General features: G+C 38.5%; 1 protein-coding gene across 13 annotated transcripts in view; it reads left to right on the forward strand.

The window, feature by feature from the left end:
* The window catches only part of NIN (ninein), a 155051-nt gene that overhangs the window by 120139 nt on the left and 19795 nt on the right, over positions 1–15117 (forward strand). For 11 of the 13 annotated variants that reach the window (XM_060174987.1, XM_060174993.1, XM_060174988.1 and 8 more), the window contains 6 exons: positions 1549–1662; positions 5705–5827; positions 7428–7541; positions 8890–9036; positions 12271–12438; positions 14680–14826. In XM_060174987.1, the coding sequence (XP_060030970.1) occupies positions 1549–1662; positions 5705–5827; positions 7428–7541; positions 8890–9036; positions 12271–12438; positions 14680–14826 (813 nt within the window). Of the gene's footprint in view, positions 1–1548; positions 1663–2476; positions 2687–5704; positions 5828–7427; positions 7542–8889; positions 9037–12270; positions 12439–14679; positions 14827–15117 lie in introns of those variants that run through there. The other 2 variants (XM_060174986.1, XM_060174991.1) reach the window with 2 other exon arrangements.

Here is a 15117-nt window from a genome sequence, read left to right on the forward strand (position 1 = left end):
GGTCATCTGCCCAGAGAAGTCGGGATGGAGTCATGGTAGGATCTGTATCTTGGTGTCTGAAAGGTGGCATGACCTAAATTGAGGCAAAATTGTAACTGAGCAGAAACCAAAATATAGGATTAGAGCAGATGAGATTAGAGATTTTAGGGGAGAAGAAAGCTAGAGGATCCATTTTAGGGATGTTCCTGGGGGCACACAACTATGGTAGTTTTGCTTGAGTTTGGTAGCTAGCTTGAAATTGCATAAGAATATTGTCTGAGAGAATGGTGTCAGAGTAAGAGAAATTTTGGGCTAGAAAGTTGGATTACAGTGGGTAGCTCCCATTCTTGAAAAAAATATCTGTGACTAAAATTAACTATTTACTTCCATCTACCTGCTCCAGGGTCCAAATATGTGTTTATATTTAGCACCAGAGCCTGTATAATCTTTAAGTCCCTATTTGTCTGAGCTTATAGCTCATGGTCACAACTGGGAACATTTCAGGCTGCACTTATCTCAGGACCAGTCTTTCTTTTTTTTTTAATATTTATTCATTATTTATTCCCTTTTGTTCTGTTGGTTTATTGTTGTAGTTATTATTGTCATTGTTGGATAGGACAGAGAGAAAGAGAGAGAGGAGGGGAAGACGGGGAAAGATTCACCGCTTGTGAAGAGACCCCTACAGGTGGGGAGCTGGGGGCTCAAACTCGGGTCCTTAAGCCGGTCCTGTGCCTTGTGCCACATGTGCTTAACCCACTGTGCCACCGCCCGACTCCCAGGACCAGTCTTTTTTGAGTAGCAGGGTAGGGTACCCCCAGAAACTCCCTCCCTTCAGAAACTGAGGTTATCCCTACTATCGTTGCTTTATGGTGAGGATAAGGTTCTGGGAGGGCCCACAAGATGCTTATGGAAGTGACTAGTGGTGGTGGAGAAAGGGTTCACCTCTCTCTCTATCTGATAAAAGGTCATCTCAGAGCAGTGCCCCACTGATGATAAATAAATAAATAAATAAATAAATAAATAAATAGTAGTCCAGGAGGTGGCGCAGCTTTGGACTCTCAAGCATGAGGTCCCGTGTTCGATCCCCAGCAGCACATGTGCCAGAGTGATGTTTGTTTCTTTCCCTCTCCTCCTATCTTTCTCATAAATAAATAAAATCTTAAAAAAATAAATAACATTTAGAGATAACTGATTACAAAATAGTGTATTTTTGAATTAGCATTACTAATCCTCCCCTCTCTCTCTGTCTTTTTTGTCTCTCTCTCCCTCTCCCCACTGCCAGGACCTAACACATTTGCTCTGCTCACAACAAAAGACTTTTTTTTCATTCTTTCAGTTTTAGATAGTGACACAGAGAGAGGGAAACACCACAACACTGCTTCCACCCAGAGCATTGGTGTCCCCATGTATTCCCAGAACTGGAACCCAGGACTTCATTGTGGTAAAGGCTTGTACCCTCCCCAGTGAGTTATCTCCTGGCCCAGTATTTTCTTAATCCTTCTTTTTGTGACCCCAGTAAGTTTCCCTGACTAACTGAGCTACTATTTGACATTTTTGTTCCTTTCTTAGTCTTCCTCTTTAGTATCTTCTTTGGAAGCAGAACTTTCTGAAGTTAAAATACAGACCCATATTGTGGAACAGGAAAACCTCCTTCTCAAAGATGAACTGGAGAAAATGAAACAAGTAAGACTGAATGCTATCTGGAACATGGGGAGGTTCATAGAACAATGCGTATCTGTTGTGTTGTGTTTTTTTTTTTTTTTTTTTTTTTTTTTTTTGCCTCCAGGGTTATTGCTTGGGCTCGCTCCATGCACTACAAATCCACTGCTCCTGGAGGCTATTTTTCCCATTTTGTTACCCTGTGTTCTGTCTTTTCTAGCCACCAAATATCCTTCTTATGGAGTCTTATCAGCTAGGTTATTTCTTAATAAAGCTGATGGCTTGAAGTATAAGCCTATGCTTGAGGGCTCCTATTCGAACTCTCTTTAAATGTTATTATAGACTATATGTAGTCTATATGTATAGACTATAATTCATTTTGTTATGTTAAATGAATCATTACTACCTTCACTTAAAGAAATTTTGTTTCACTTTCTTCAGACTAGATGATTAGTAAATAAGTTAATTAACAAGTTGGGTATCTAAAGAGAAAGACGAAGGTGGAGAGATACTTTGCTGAGTAGGGTACTTGCCTTGTCATATGTGGCCCATGTTCAAGCCCCTATACGACACAGGAGTGCCACTGGCATTAGTGCTGTGGTGTCTTTCCCTCTTTTTGGCTATGTGAATGGAAAAGAGGTCCAGGAATGGCAAAAAAAAAAAAAAAAAAGGTACAAATTCCTATAACATAAATGGACAGGATAGATTATGTTAGAGTAGGATTTTCTTGTTCATAACTTTCACAACTCTATTTACCCAGGTTTGTGGAAAACAAAAGAAGTTGGTCTCTCTTATTCCTCTTCTTTAATTTTATTTTTATTTGTTTTGTTTTGGATAGAGACAGAAATTGAGAGGGAAGGAAGGAGAAAGAGAGAGAGACCTGAAGCACTGTTTCACTGCTTATGAAACCTCCCCCTTGCAGGTGGAGACGAGGTGATTGATCCCAGATCCTTGTACACTGTAATGTGTGTGCTTAACCAGGTACACCACCACCAATCCTCTTGTACCTTTTTCTTATGGCACATATGTAACATCTACCTTGTGCATAAGAGTAAGTTCTAGGGAGTTGGGTGGTAGTGCAGCAGGTTAAGTGCACGTTGTGCAAAGCGCAAGGACCAGTAGCTTAAGGATACCCATTCGAGCTCCCGGCTCCCCACCTGCAGGGGAGTCACTTCACAAGTGGTGAAGCAGGTCTGCAGGTGTCTGTCTTTCTCTTTCCCTCTCTGTCTTCCCCTCCTCTCTGTCCTATCCAACAATAACGACAACAATAATAATTACAACAGTAAAACAAGGGCAACAAAAAGGAAGAAATAAATATTTTTTTAAGTAAGTTCTAGAGCATCATGTACCTATTTCAGGGGTCAGGCAGTGGTGCACTGGGTTTGCACATGGCACAAAGTGCAAGAATCAGATAAGAATCCTGGTTCGAGCCCCCAGGTCCCCAGTTATCGGGGGGGGGTCACTTGACAAGTGAAGTAGATCTGCAGGTCTCTATCTTTCTCTCCCCCTCTCTCTCTTCCTCTCCTCACTCAGTTTCCTTCTGGCCTGTCCAACAACAACAGCTATAACAACAAAATGGAAAAAATGGCCTCCAGGAGCAGTGGACTCATAGTGCAGACACCAAGTCCCAGTGATAACCTTGGAGGCAAAAAAAAGAAAGAAAGATGTATCTATTTCAAAATTACAAACACTTAACGTATAAAAGAGGCCTCATCTTAAAGTTATATCCTAAGCATTGTCCTGTTTTATTTATTCTGTATTACTCATTAAGTATAGACATCTTTTAAATTGAACAATCTTGGTTTATAGTAGGAAATTTTGGGTTTTTTTTTTTAACATTTTATTTACTTCACCAAGAATTGCTTTAATATGATGATAACCTTATATTATAAAAATGTTTCTTTCATCTGTTCATCCAGTGGCATAAAGGTAATCTACAAATGCTGAAATCTTGAGACTCTATCACCAAATATTAAGTTATATTGATCTCTAATTGAATCTTGTAAGAGGTCTTTTTTTTTTTTTCCTCCAGGGTTATTGCTGGGCTCAGTGCTTGCACCATAAATCCACCTCTCCTGGAGGCCATTTTTCCCCCTTTTGTTGCCCTTGTTGTAGCCTCGTTGTGGTTATTATTATTGCCATTGTTGATGTCATTCATTATTGGATAGGACAGAGAGAAATGGAGAGAGGAGGGGAAGACAGAGGAGGAGAGAAAGATAGACACCTGCAGACCTGCTTCACCACCTGTGAAGCGACTCCCCTGCAGGTGGGGAGCTGGAGGCTCGAACCGGGATCCTTACGCAGGTCCCTGCGCTTTGCGCCACATGAGCATAACCCACTGCGCCACCGCCCGACCCCCAAGAGCTTATTTTTTAATAGAATTACTAGACTCAGAGAATGTATACCTTTCTATTAAAGGTACATTGTTACCTTTTATAGAAGTGCTTAGAACATTATTACTCTCATAGCACTTTATAAGAACCTTTTAAAATCGTATGTGAAGTATATCTGTTCTGTCTAACTTTGTCAGCAGCTAAAAGTGATATTGAAGCTGGGAAAATAGCATATTGGTTATGCGAAGAACCTTTCATGCCTGAGACTGCAGTGTTTCAAATTCAATCCCTAGTGCCACCATAAGTGAGAGCTGAGAAAAAAAAGGAACTCATAAGGACCTATGTGATATATAAGTATTCCAGTCTGATATACCAAGTTGTCTTAATTATATAGACATCTTTTATTTCTTTATCTTTTAAAAAATCTATTATTCAGCTGTTAAGATGACATGATGGATTCTATGAGAAATGTGCACTTTGTGGCTCTCTCAAGCTAGACTTCAGAAGAAAAGGAGTTTTTCTCCTTTTCTAGGGAGTTGGGCAGTAGCACAGCTGGTTAAGCGCACATGGCATGAAGCGTAAGGACCAGCTTAAAGATCCCGGTTCAAGCCCCCAGCTCCCCACCTACAGGGAAGTCGCTTCACAGGCAGTGAAGCAGGTCTGCAGGTGTCTTTCTCTCCTTCTCTCTGTGTCCCCCTCCTCTCTCCATTTCTCTCTGTCCTATCTAACAATGACGACATCAGTAACAACACCAATAATAATTACAACAATAAAACAACAAGGGCAAAAACAAAAGGGAAAATAAATAAATATAAAAAAGTTTTTTTTAAAAGAAAAGGAGTATAGAGTAATATCTCATGAGGACATCAGTGTTAGCACCTTTTTTTTTTTACAGAGGTATTAGCATAAATAGTAAGGTGGAAAAACAGTGAGTCCTTTCTGCCTTTATTAAAAAGTTGTTCTATGGCATCTGGATTCTTGGATCATAATAATAGGATAGTGCTCAGCCCATCATAAGAATGAGATGGTTGTTAGTATGTATAGCGTAGACCTGGGATGCTTGTTTCACATACACATGGACTCAGGTTCAAGTCCCTAGTCCCCACTTGCAGAGGGGAAGCTTCAAAAGTAGTAAAACAGTTTTTCAGGTGTGTGTCTTTCTCCCTCTCTATCTTCCCATTCTTTCTCTTTTTCTCTTTCCTATTAGAGAAAGGAAGAAAGAAAGAAAGTTGCCACTAGAAACAGTGGATTCATCATGCAGGCACCAAGCCATAACAATAACCCTGATAGCAAGAAAAAAAAAAAAAGCTGCCATTATGTTGATATTCTGTGTGTGACCTCTGTGAATTCCATAGATTCCATAAAAGATTTTTCTCTAGTTTAAAAAGCATGAGGAAAATGTATTGTGCTACATGTGGGAAATTTAATTGTTCTACAGAATGGTGGTATATTATTTACACTGAATGTAAACCAGAATACTGGATCATTATTTAACATCTGTCTGGTTGAAGTCTATCTGTAGTAGACATTTAGGCAGTCAACTAGAGAATAGAGAAAAGCTAACAGGGAACATTTTGTTAAAGCTAATTATAGCCCCCTAGTGTTTATATGTCCCTGGAAATATCTACAGATAGGAAAATAGCAGTTGCCATGAAAATGCCCTGTGTATAAATAAATACCTCTTTATAAATAAGGCTTGAGATGTGACAGGAGGACCCATTTATCTCTTACAGCTGCACAGATGTCCTGATCTCTCTGACTTCCAGCAAAAAATTTCTAGTGTTCTAAGCTACAATGAAAAATTACTGAAAGAAAAGGAATCCTTGAATGAAGAATTAAACAGATATATGGATAAGGTAATAAGTATAACAATGCTTTTTATCAACATGATCATAGTGGGCATTCCTCTGTGCACAGTGGCACATGAGCTGCCTGTATTAGCCTGAACTTATTTAAAAGTGCCCTGCAATAGCATCCCAGCTTATTATACTATGTGATCTTGGGGCTCCTTTATTAAATCACTTTACCAAGGGAAATTATGAGTTAAAAGTACTCATGTATACAGCTTTTTTTTTTATAATTAATTTGTTATTTGATAGTACAGAGAGAAATTGAGGTGGAGTAGACAAGACAGAAAGGAAGCAAGATAGAGAGACACCTGCAGCACTGCTTCATCCACTGTTAGTGAAGCTTCTGCCTTGCAGGTGGGAACTGGGAGGTTGGGCCCAGGTCCTTGCACATTGTAATATGAGCACTCAACCAGATACACCACTGCCCATCCCTACATATATAGAGTTCCTTATCTCCTCATAATAGGTGTCAGCACACCTTACTCTCCACTAACTTGTCATCTTCCTCTATCACAGGACATTGAGTCTTCAACCCCTTTTCAACACCCTTCCACTATCCCCTTCTAGAGTCCTTGGATCTATTCCAGTAGAACATATCTAATTAAAGTTTTGCTCTGTTTAACAGTTATATTAATAAGTACAATAATAAAGTTTGTCTCATTTTAATATTTCATGATACCATGTAAGGGATATTATTTATTCATTATTCTATTTGCCTATAGAATAAGTATAAAATATTATTGTGTTTAATAACTTGAAATGTATTACATAGATATTTTCTCTATTGTATTTTCCCTAGCAAATAAAAATGTACTTTTTTTTCTCCACCTGCCATAACCTGTACTTTGTAAGTCACTCTTGAGTTTTTTGGTTTTTTATACATATTTACTTATTTTCCCTTTTGTTGCCCTTGCTTTTTTTTTTGTTGTTGTTGTTGTAGTTATTGATGTCGACGTTGTTAGATAGGACAGAGAGAAATGGAGAGAGATGGGGAAGACAGAGAGGGAGAGAAAGATAGAGACCTGCAGACCTGCTTCAACACCTGTGAAGTGACTTCTTGCATGTGGGGAGCCAGGGGCTCGAACCGGGATCCTTATGATGGTCCTTGAGCTTCGTGCCACTTGCACTTTCTTGAGGTTTTTAACGGCATTTCACTCCAATATCTACCAACCTCAAAATATGACATCCCACTATGGAAAATAGAAACAGGCTGGGGTATAGATTGACCTGTCAATACCTATATCCAGGGGATAAGCAATTACAGAAGCCACACCTCCCACCTTCTGTACCCCATAAGATCTCTGGTACATACTCCCAAAGGGATAAAAAATAGGGAAACTTCCAGTGAGAGGATTGTACCCCTCTTATCCCACAATCTTTTTGATCATTATTAAACCATTAATGATAATAAAAATATATATGAGGTAGTGAGAAAGAAAAGTGAAAGTCCAAAAAGAATAAAGAATTCACAAAATTAAAGGTAGAAAAGTTAGGAAAACATATTTCTTTACTCTCCCCTGAAAATAATGCTTTATCTTGTTATAGAAACGAAGGTATAGATTTGTTTGCAGAATGCCCTTTTACTTTTTTCCTTTTCCTGAAACAGTTGGCAAAATCAAGAATTTTAGAGCACCAGATTGCTGTGATGAAGCAGGACCATAAGTCTTGGGAACATCAGAGTGAAAGCCTAAAGTCACAGCTGGTAGCTTCACAGGAAAAGGTATGTAGACAATTTTGTTTCATCTGCTCAGTTACTGTTGTTTCATATCTTCCAACAGAAATTACACTGGCAAGAATGAATCAGGTAGAATTGGCCTAAATCAGAATGATTTAATTTGACTAATATTTGACACAGGTTTATGGCATGGTAGAATAAATTTTTAATTATTTATTTATTTATTTATTTATTTATGAGAGACATAGAGAGAACTAGGGCATCACTGACATAAAAGTTGCTGAAAATTGAACTCAGGATCTCCTACTTGAAGGTACAATAGTATCCACTGTGCCACTATTCCTGGGCCACAGATGGAATAACTTTAAACACAATTTCCCTCAAAGTTCATTATTGTGAAATAATTATATCTCATAACTATGATATTACTGATTTATTAAAATTTCAAAATAGTATATAAAACTGACTTCCTAATTTAGAAATATAATTGCCAAGGCAGGTTCATACCCTATTATAAAGAGCTCAATCAACATTCTTTTCAATAATTAAATGTTTAATATAAAGATTTATTTATGTATTTATTGGAGGGATAAAATATGAAAACTATGAGTGTCACTCTGACTATGTGATGCTGGGAACTTGAAACTTCATGTTGCAGGTCCATTGGACTACCTCCCGAGCTTCTATGCTCTTATTTTCAACTAAAACATCCCTTAAAATCGCACTGCAGGTTAAAACATAATTTCTACAAAACTAAGTAAAGCCATGACAACAATAATAATAAAAACAACAAGGGCAACAAAAGGGGAAAAAAAATTACCTCCAAGAACAGTAGATTCATGGTGTAGGGAGCGAACCCCAGTGATAACCCTGGAGGCAAAAAAAAAAAAAAAAAAATTTTTTGTGATGCCACTTATTACTCATTATAAGTCATCACTTGGTGTTATACCAAAGAATGATGAAATTGAAACCAGTATCTTGCTCCAAGTATACTTTATTATTATCCTAAATATAATTTGATAAGTTATAGATATGCATAATACCCGGGTTTCTACTGACCTATGGAAAATAGCTGAATATAACGAGTAGACACAGAAGATCACTTTAAGTTTTCTATTTCTTTTTTATTTTAATTTATTTATTATTGCACAGAGACAGAAATTGAGAGGGGAGAGGGAAATATAGAGGGAAAGAGATAGAGAGACATCTGTAGTTCCCGGCAGGTGGGGGCCAAGGGTGTGAACCTGGGTCCTACCACACTGTAATGTATGTGCTTAACCAGGTGCACTACTGCCTGGCCCCTTTTCTATTCCTTTCTCATTCATTCACAGACATACAGTAATTAAAACCATGAGGATTTTTATAATCATGCAAGCTTGTTCTCATGATGCAGGTTCAGAGTCTCGAAGACACTTTGCAGAATGTAAATCTACAAATGTCCCAGATTAAATCTGACCTACGAATGACTCAACAGGAAAATGAAACTCTGAAACAAGAAGTGATGTCTTTACATAAGAAACTTCAGAATGCTGGTGACAAGGTAATTTCTTTTATTGAGGTACAGCATTATACAGAAAAGTATACAAATTTTAAGTCCATAACTGGACACTTTATATGTGAGCATATGTATATATTTATTTATGATATTTTATATATGTTTGTAACCACCAACTAGATCAGAATATAAAATATATTTCCAGCACTCAGCAGATTCATTGTGTCTCCTCAGGTTGATAAACTCAAGGGTTAGAATCACTTTGTTGATTACCTTTTGCCTCGATAGTTTAGGGATGCTTGCTTCTGATATCATATAAATGAAACCATAGTGTTAAAGTAATTTATTCTATTATACAAGTCAAAAGACCATGACTGAATTGTTTTATAGTACTAAAACAAAAACATTTTGATGTAAAGTGTCTTATTTTAGTATATCACAGTACTGCCTTTTCACTATGCAAATAAAGAACAGTGTTTATCACCTTCTTACATCAATGAGCATAATCACCTCAAATGCCACTGACTTTGACCCTAAGGACACAATATCATCTCTTTAAAAAGCAGAGTAGTGGGGAGTCGGGCTGTAGTGCAGCGGGTTAAGTGCAGGTGGCGCAAAGCACAAGGACCGGCATAAGGATCCCGGTTCGAACCCCAGCTCCCCACCTGCAGGGGAGTTGCTTCACAGGCGGTGAAGCAGGTCTGCAGGTGTCTATCTTTCTCTCCTCCTCTCTGTTTTCCCCTCCTCTCTCCATTTCTCTCTGTCCTATCCAACAACAACAATAACTACAACAATAAAACAACAAGGGCAACAAAAGGGAATAAATAAATAAAATAAATATTAAAAAAAAAAAAGCAGAGTAGTATTCCACTGAGTATGTGTCCCATGACTTCTTTATCCAGTCATCTATTAAAGAACTAATAAATAATATTTTAAAAATAATAAATAAAGAGCTTTGTTAAGGATGCTATATGCACTTAACTTGGTGTGCTACTGCCCGGCCCCCAAGAGATCACTTTTCTTTTTTTTTTTTTTTCATTTTCTTTCTTTATTGGATAGAAAAAACCAGAAAGCAAGAGGAACGGGAGATAAAAAAAAAAGAGACACCTGCAGCCTCACTTCACCACTTGTGAAGTTTTCCCTCCTGCATTGGGGGACTGGGGGCTTGAAACCAGGTCCTTGCACACTGTAACATGTGTTACATACCAGGTATGCCACCACCTGGCTCTAAGAGATCACTTTTTAATTAACTTATTTATTGGATTGCCACTAGGATTATTGCTGGGAATAGGTGCCTACACCATGAATCCACCTCTCCTGACAGACATTTTTTTCCTTTTAAAGTAACAGGACAAAGAGAAATTGAGAGGGGAGTAGGAGATAGAGAGGAAGTCTCCATATAGGCCTCATCTTCAAATAATTAATCACCCAAAGACTTATGTCTGGAACTGTGGGGCCTGGTATAGTTTACATGCTTACCTCAGGTAACAGTATGATGAACAGTATAGCAGCCACTACTGGGTTCTGCCTTTTACTAGTTAGTTACAAGTTACACCAAAGGGACTCCAAAATAGCTTTAATCAGTAAGAAGTACAATGGGTTTGTTTTTTTCTTTGTTTATTTGTTTCTTTATTTAAGAAAACAAATAGGGCTTAAGGAGACATAAGTCTCTGCTAACTAACATTCTTTTGTTTTTGTTTCTAATTTTTATTCATTTATTTTAGACAGAAACAGAGAAATTGAGAGGGAATTGGGGAGATAGAGGAGATAAGACACCTGAAGCACTGCTTCATTGTTCATGAAGCTTTCCCCCTGCAGGTGGGGGGGTTGAGGGCTTGAACTCTGGCCCTTGCACACTGTAATATGTGCTCTTAACCAGATGTGCCATCTCCCGGCCTTACATTCTTTTGTTTTAAGCTCTCTCTTCACTAACATGCCTAAGAGAAGCTCTGCAGATGTATGGCTACAGTGTCAGCAGGTCAAGTACCCCCTTCATTCACATCCAGTGTCAAGTTGGCCTTGGCCTGGAGCTTTGGCTCCACTGACACCTCTCTGGGCTTGAGAGAAGTTATATATCTCTTCCAGCTATGAAGAATAATTAGGTCATGAGTTGCTTAAGCCTTAGGGCAAACACAAGCCTTGCACACTGAGATATCTTCCTTGGCCTTTTCCCCAACAATATGCTACATTCTTCCTCTTTCATGTCACTAGATATGTCTTTTTATTTCTGTTAGAATAACCTAACTGCACAAACTGTATATAAGTGAATATGAATACACATGGGCCCTAAATCAGATCAATGGGGTTTACAGTTAACAGTATTTATATACTCTTCCCATATTTGGCAGCTACTCTCTGCCCTGATCCAGCTTTATAGTCCTATTCCCAACTCTGACACCATCTTCCCAGACAATACTTTCTGCCCACCTGCATGTTAGCTGTTGGGCTCACACAAAAATTAGTAAGGTCATGGGCCCTTGGAATATACCTAAATTAGACTTCCTAGCTCCTTCCAACATGAAGACCCCAAATCTCATCTGCTATAGTCTTACCTTTAGGTTCCTGATTGTTAAACCATTAGTTCTGCTTTATATCTTAATGCTTCTCAGCCACCAAGTTGTTGATGCTACTATGACACCAACCTGACTTCCTTGGGCAGACATCCTCCCCACTGTGTCCTGGAACCCCACCTCCCTAGAGCCCTACCCCACCAGGGAATGATAGGAACAGGCTGGGGCCTATGGATTGACCTACCAATGGCGATGTCTAGTGTAGCAGCAATTACAGAATCCAGACCTCCCACCTTCTGCGCCCCATAAAGATCTTTGGCCCATACCTCCAGAAAGATAAAGAATAGGGAACTTTACAATGCAGGGGATGGGATATAAAACTCTGGTGGTGGAAATTGTATCCCTCTTATACCACAATCTTATTGATCAGTATTAAATCACTTGAAAAAAAAAAAACTGGGACTTAGCCTACAGTCATCTTCTCTACTAGATTTGAATGGGCTAATGCCAAAAACCATTGAGCAAAGAATTTACAGGTCTTTTTTTCAATTTGAACTCCAAGTATATTTTGTCCAATTTATTTATTTTTTACACATGCATGCGCGCGCACACATACACAATGTTTGTAGACGTATATACGTACATACTCCCTTTAGAAGATAAAAGTGGAGATTAAAGGTGCCTACTAAGTACTACCATTAGGTAAATATAGCACTCAGCACAGTAATTCTCTTGTTTTTAAAACTTAACTCTGCAATTTTATCCTAAGAACTGGGCCCTGGAAATATCAGGAATCCATAACCCACAGCAAAGGACATCTTGGGACAAGTTAGACAGTCTAATGAATGGAGAACCACAGCTGCTTTGGCAAGAGAATGAGAGACTCCAGGCTGTGGTGCAAAATACCAAAGTGGAACTCACACACCCCCGGGATAAGGTAAATTGAAAAAGTGCACACAATATCATATGTTTTTAAAAGTTTAGCTTTGGGGCCCAGAGGTAGCATACTCAAGTGCACATACTAAATCCATGTGCAGGAAATAGGATTCAAGCCCCTTGATCCCACTTAATAGGGGGGAAACTGTATAAGTGGTGAAGCAAGTCTGTAGGTGTCTCTCTTTCTCTGCTTCTATATTCCTTCCTTCCCCTCTCCATTTGTCTCTGTTGAAGTAAAAAGAAAAGTAAGGGGGAAAAAAGCTTCCAGGACTGGTAGATTCATAGCACTGAGCCCCAGTGATAACCATGGTGCCAAAAATAAAGAAAACGCTTCCCTTTATATAAAAATGAATGTTTGGCATGAGTGCAATAGTTCTAAATGGATTTGAGTGTTATGCTACAGCAGACTCCTTTTAAGAATGTGTGATTTACCTGCTGTTTGCATATTTTACCCTTATGTGTCTATAAATATTTTTCATTTTGTATATTCAGCTCTATATTAAAATTTCTGAGTTTCCCTCCTCCTAACATAGAATCTCATGGAGATTATGTTAACTGTATATTCTTCATTCAAATAATCTAGCTGCCAACACATAGTATAAAAATTGACAAAACTAGAGTCAGATCTCGTTAGTCTATCTTTTTAGAGAAGAGGTCCCCCATTATAAAGATTGAGCACTTCAAGATGAGAATGACCTTTAAAGATCATCTCTAGACCACTAAACTGATACATAAACTTTACTTTTGCCAAGTAGTCAACCAACAATGTTTAAACTATGTTTTTCTTTAGATTTTTATTTATAAAATGGAAATATTGACAAGACCATAGTATAAGAGGGGTACAATTCCACACAATTCCCACCACCAGAACTCTGTATCCAATCTCTTCCCTTGATAGTTTTCCTATTCTTTATCCCTCTGGGAGTATAGACCCAGAATCATTATGGGGTACAGAAGATGGAAGGTCTGGCTTCTGTAATTGCTTCCCTGGTGAATATGGGTATTGGCAGGTCAATCTATACTCCCAACCTGCCTCTCTCTTTCCCTAGTGGGGCAGAGATCTGGGGAGGCAGAGTTCCAGGATACATTGGTGGAGTCGTCTGCCCAGGAAAGTCAGTTTGGCATCGTGATATCATCTGGTACTTGGTGGCTGAAAAAAGAGTTAAGATAGAAAGCAGAACAGATTGACTAATCATGAACCTAAAGGCAAGAATATTGCAGATGAAGATTTGTGCTCTCTGTTTTGGAAAAAGCTACTAAGTAGCTACTAAGTCTGTTTTAGGTATATTCCAAGGAACCCATGACTTTACTAGTTTTTGCCTGAACCTGACAGCTAATATGCAGGTAGACCCAAGTTATTGACTAGGGAGATGATGTCATAATTGTAAAAAGGACTAGAAAGCTGGATCAGGGAAGAAAGTAACTCCCAAATATAGGGAAAGTATATAAATATTGTTAACTGTAAATTCCATCGATTTGATCTGGGGCCCATATTCAGCACAGGAGCCTGTGTAACCTCTACATCCCTGTAGGTCTGAGCTCACATTCCATGGTCATGGCTAGGAACATTCCAGGCTGCACTAATTTCAGGACCCATCTTCCTCGGGTGATAGGTAGAGCCTGTTACCTAACCTTCCTTCGAAGGATAGAACATTCTCTACCATTTGTTGATCCACACTGAGGGCAAGGTCCTATAGGGGCCCACAAAGGGGTCCATTATGTTCTATGTTTAAACATCTCTTTCTGCAGAGGAACTCTCTGAAGAGCCACAGATAGTTGGTAAGGGCACTACTTTGTATTAGAAACTCTGTTACTTAAGTTGTAATATTAAACAAGACAGACAGTGAAACTTAGTTTATATCAACACATTGTTTCAGGTGTGAACCATCCAATACAAAGCTAGTAGGACTCACCTCATTCACTCCTAAAAGGTGCACCATTGGAAAAAGTGGACTATGCCTGGCTTTTTCAGCAGCCACAGTATACTATTGACTCCCAGAGTCACTCTCTTCCCTATCTTGTTCTCATACTGTTAAGCTTTTATATTCAACCAGAATACACAAAGAATGATCTAGAAAAGATCTTGTGAAATCCAAAAATGAAGACTTGGCTAAAAAATAAGTAAGTTTTTTCATGCAGCAAAACCCAAGCACTAAGTAAAAGCTTTTCTTAACATTTGTCATTGATGTTTCCTGGTTGGATGATCATATTAGCATTTCTACTTTCTATTTGCCTTTGTTAGGTCCGTCAGTTAGAATCAAACCTTCTCCCCTCTAAACACCAGAGGCATCTAAGCCCATCAAGTTCTGTGAAACCCACTGAACAAGAGAAACTGAACTTGAAGAGAGAGTGTGAACAATTTCAGAAGGAACAGTCTGCTAATAAGAAGGTAAGTTTTTGAGAATATTGTGTGTCTATAATCTATTATGTGTCCACAAATATATGCTTCTTCCCCTGAGTGTTTTCAAGGAAATTATTACAATAGTATATTTTGGGTCTCCCTTATATCCGAGCTTCTATAATCATACCAAAACAGTATCGAGTCTTTTTGATCACGTGGTAGATGAAAAGAGGACAATTTAAGTTTTCATAAAGAAGATGGCCTTGATAACTTAGTAAAATATATGTAACCTGGAAGTTAGGGATAATCTAATATTAGTTATCTGGCTGTGTAACAAAA

This window comes from Erinaceus europaeus, chromosome 16 (assembly GCF_950295315.1).
Source record: "Erinaceus europaeus chromosome 16, mEriEur2.1, whole genome shotgun sequence".
Classification (NCBI taxonomy): domain Eukaryota; kingdom Metazoa; phylum Chordata; class Mammalia; order Eulipotyphla; family Erinaceidae; genus Erinaceus; species Erinaceus europaeus.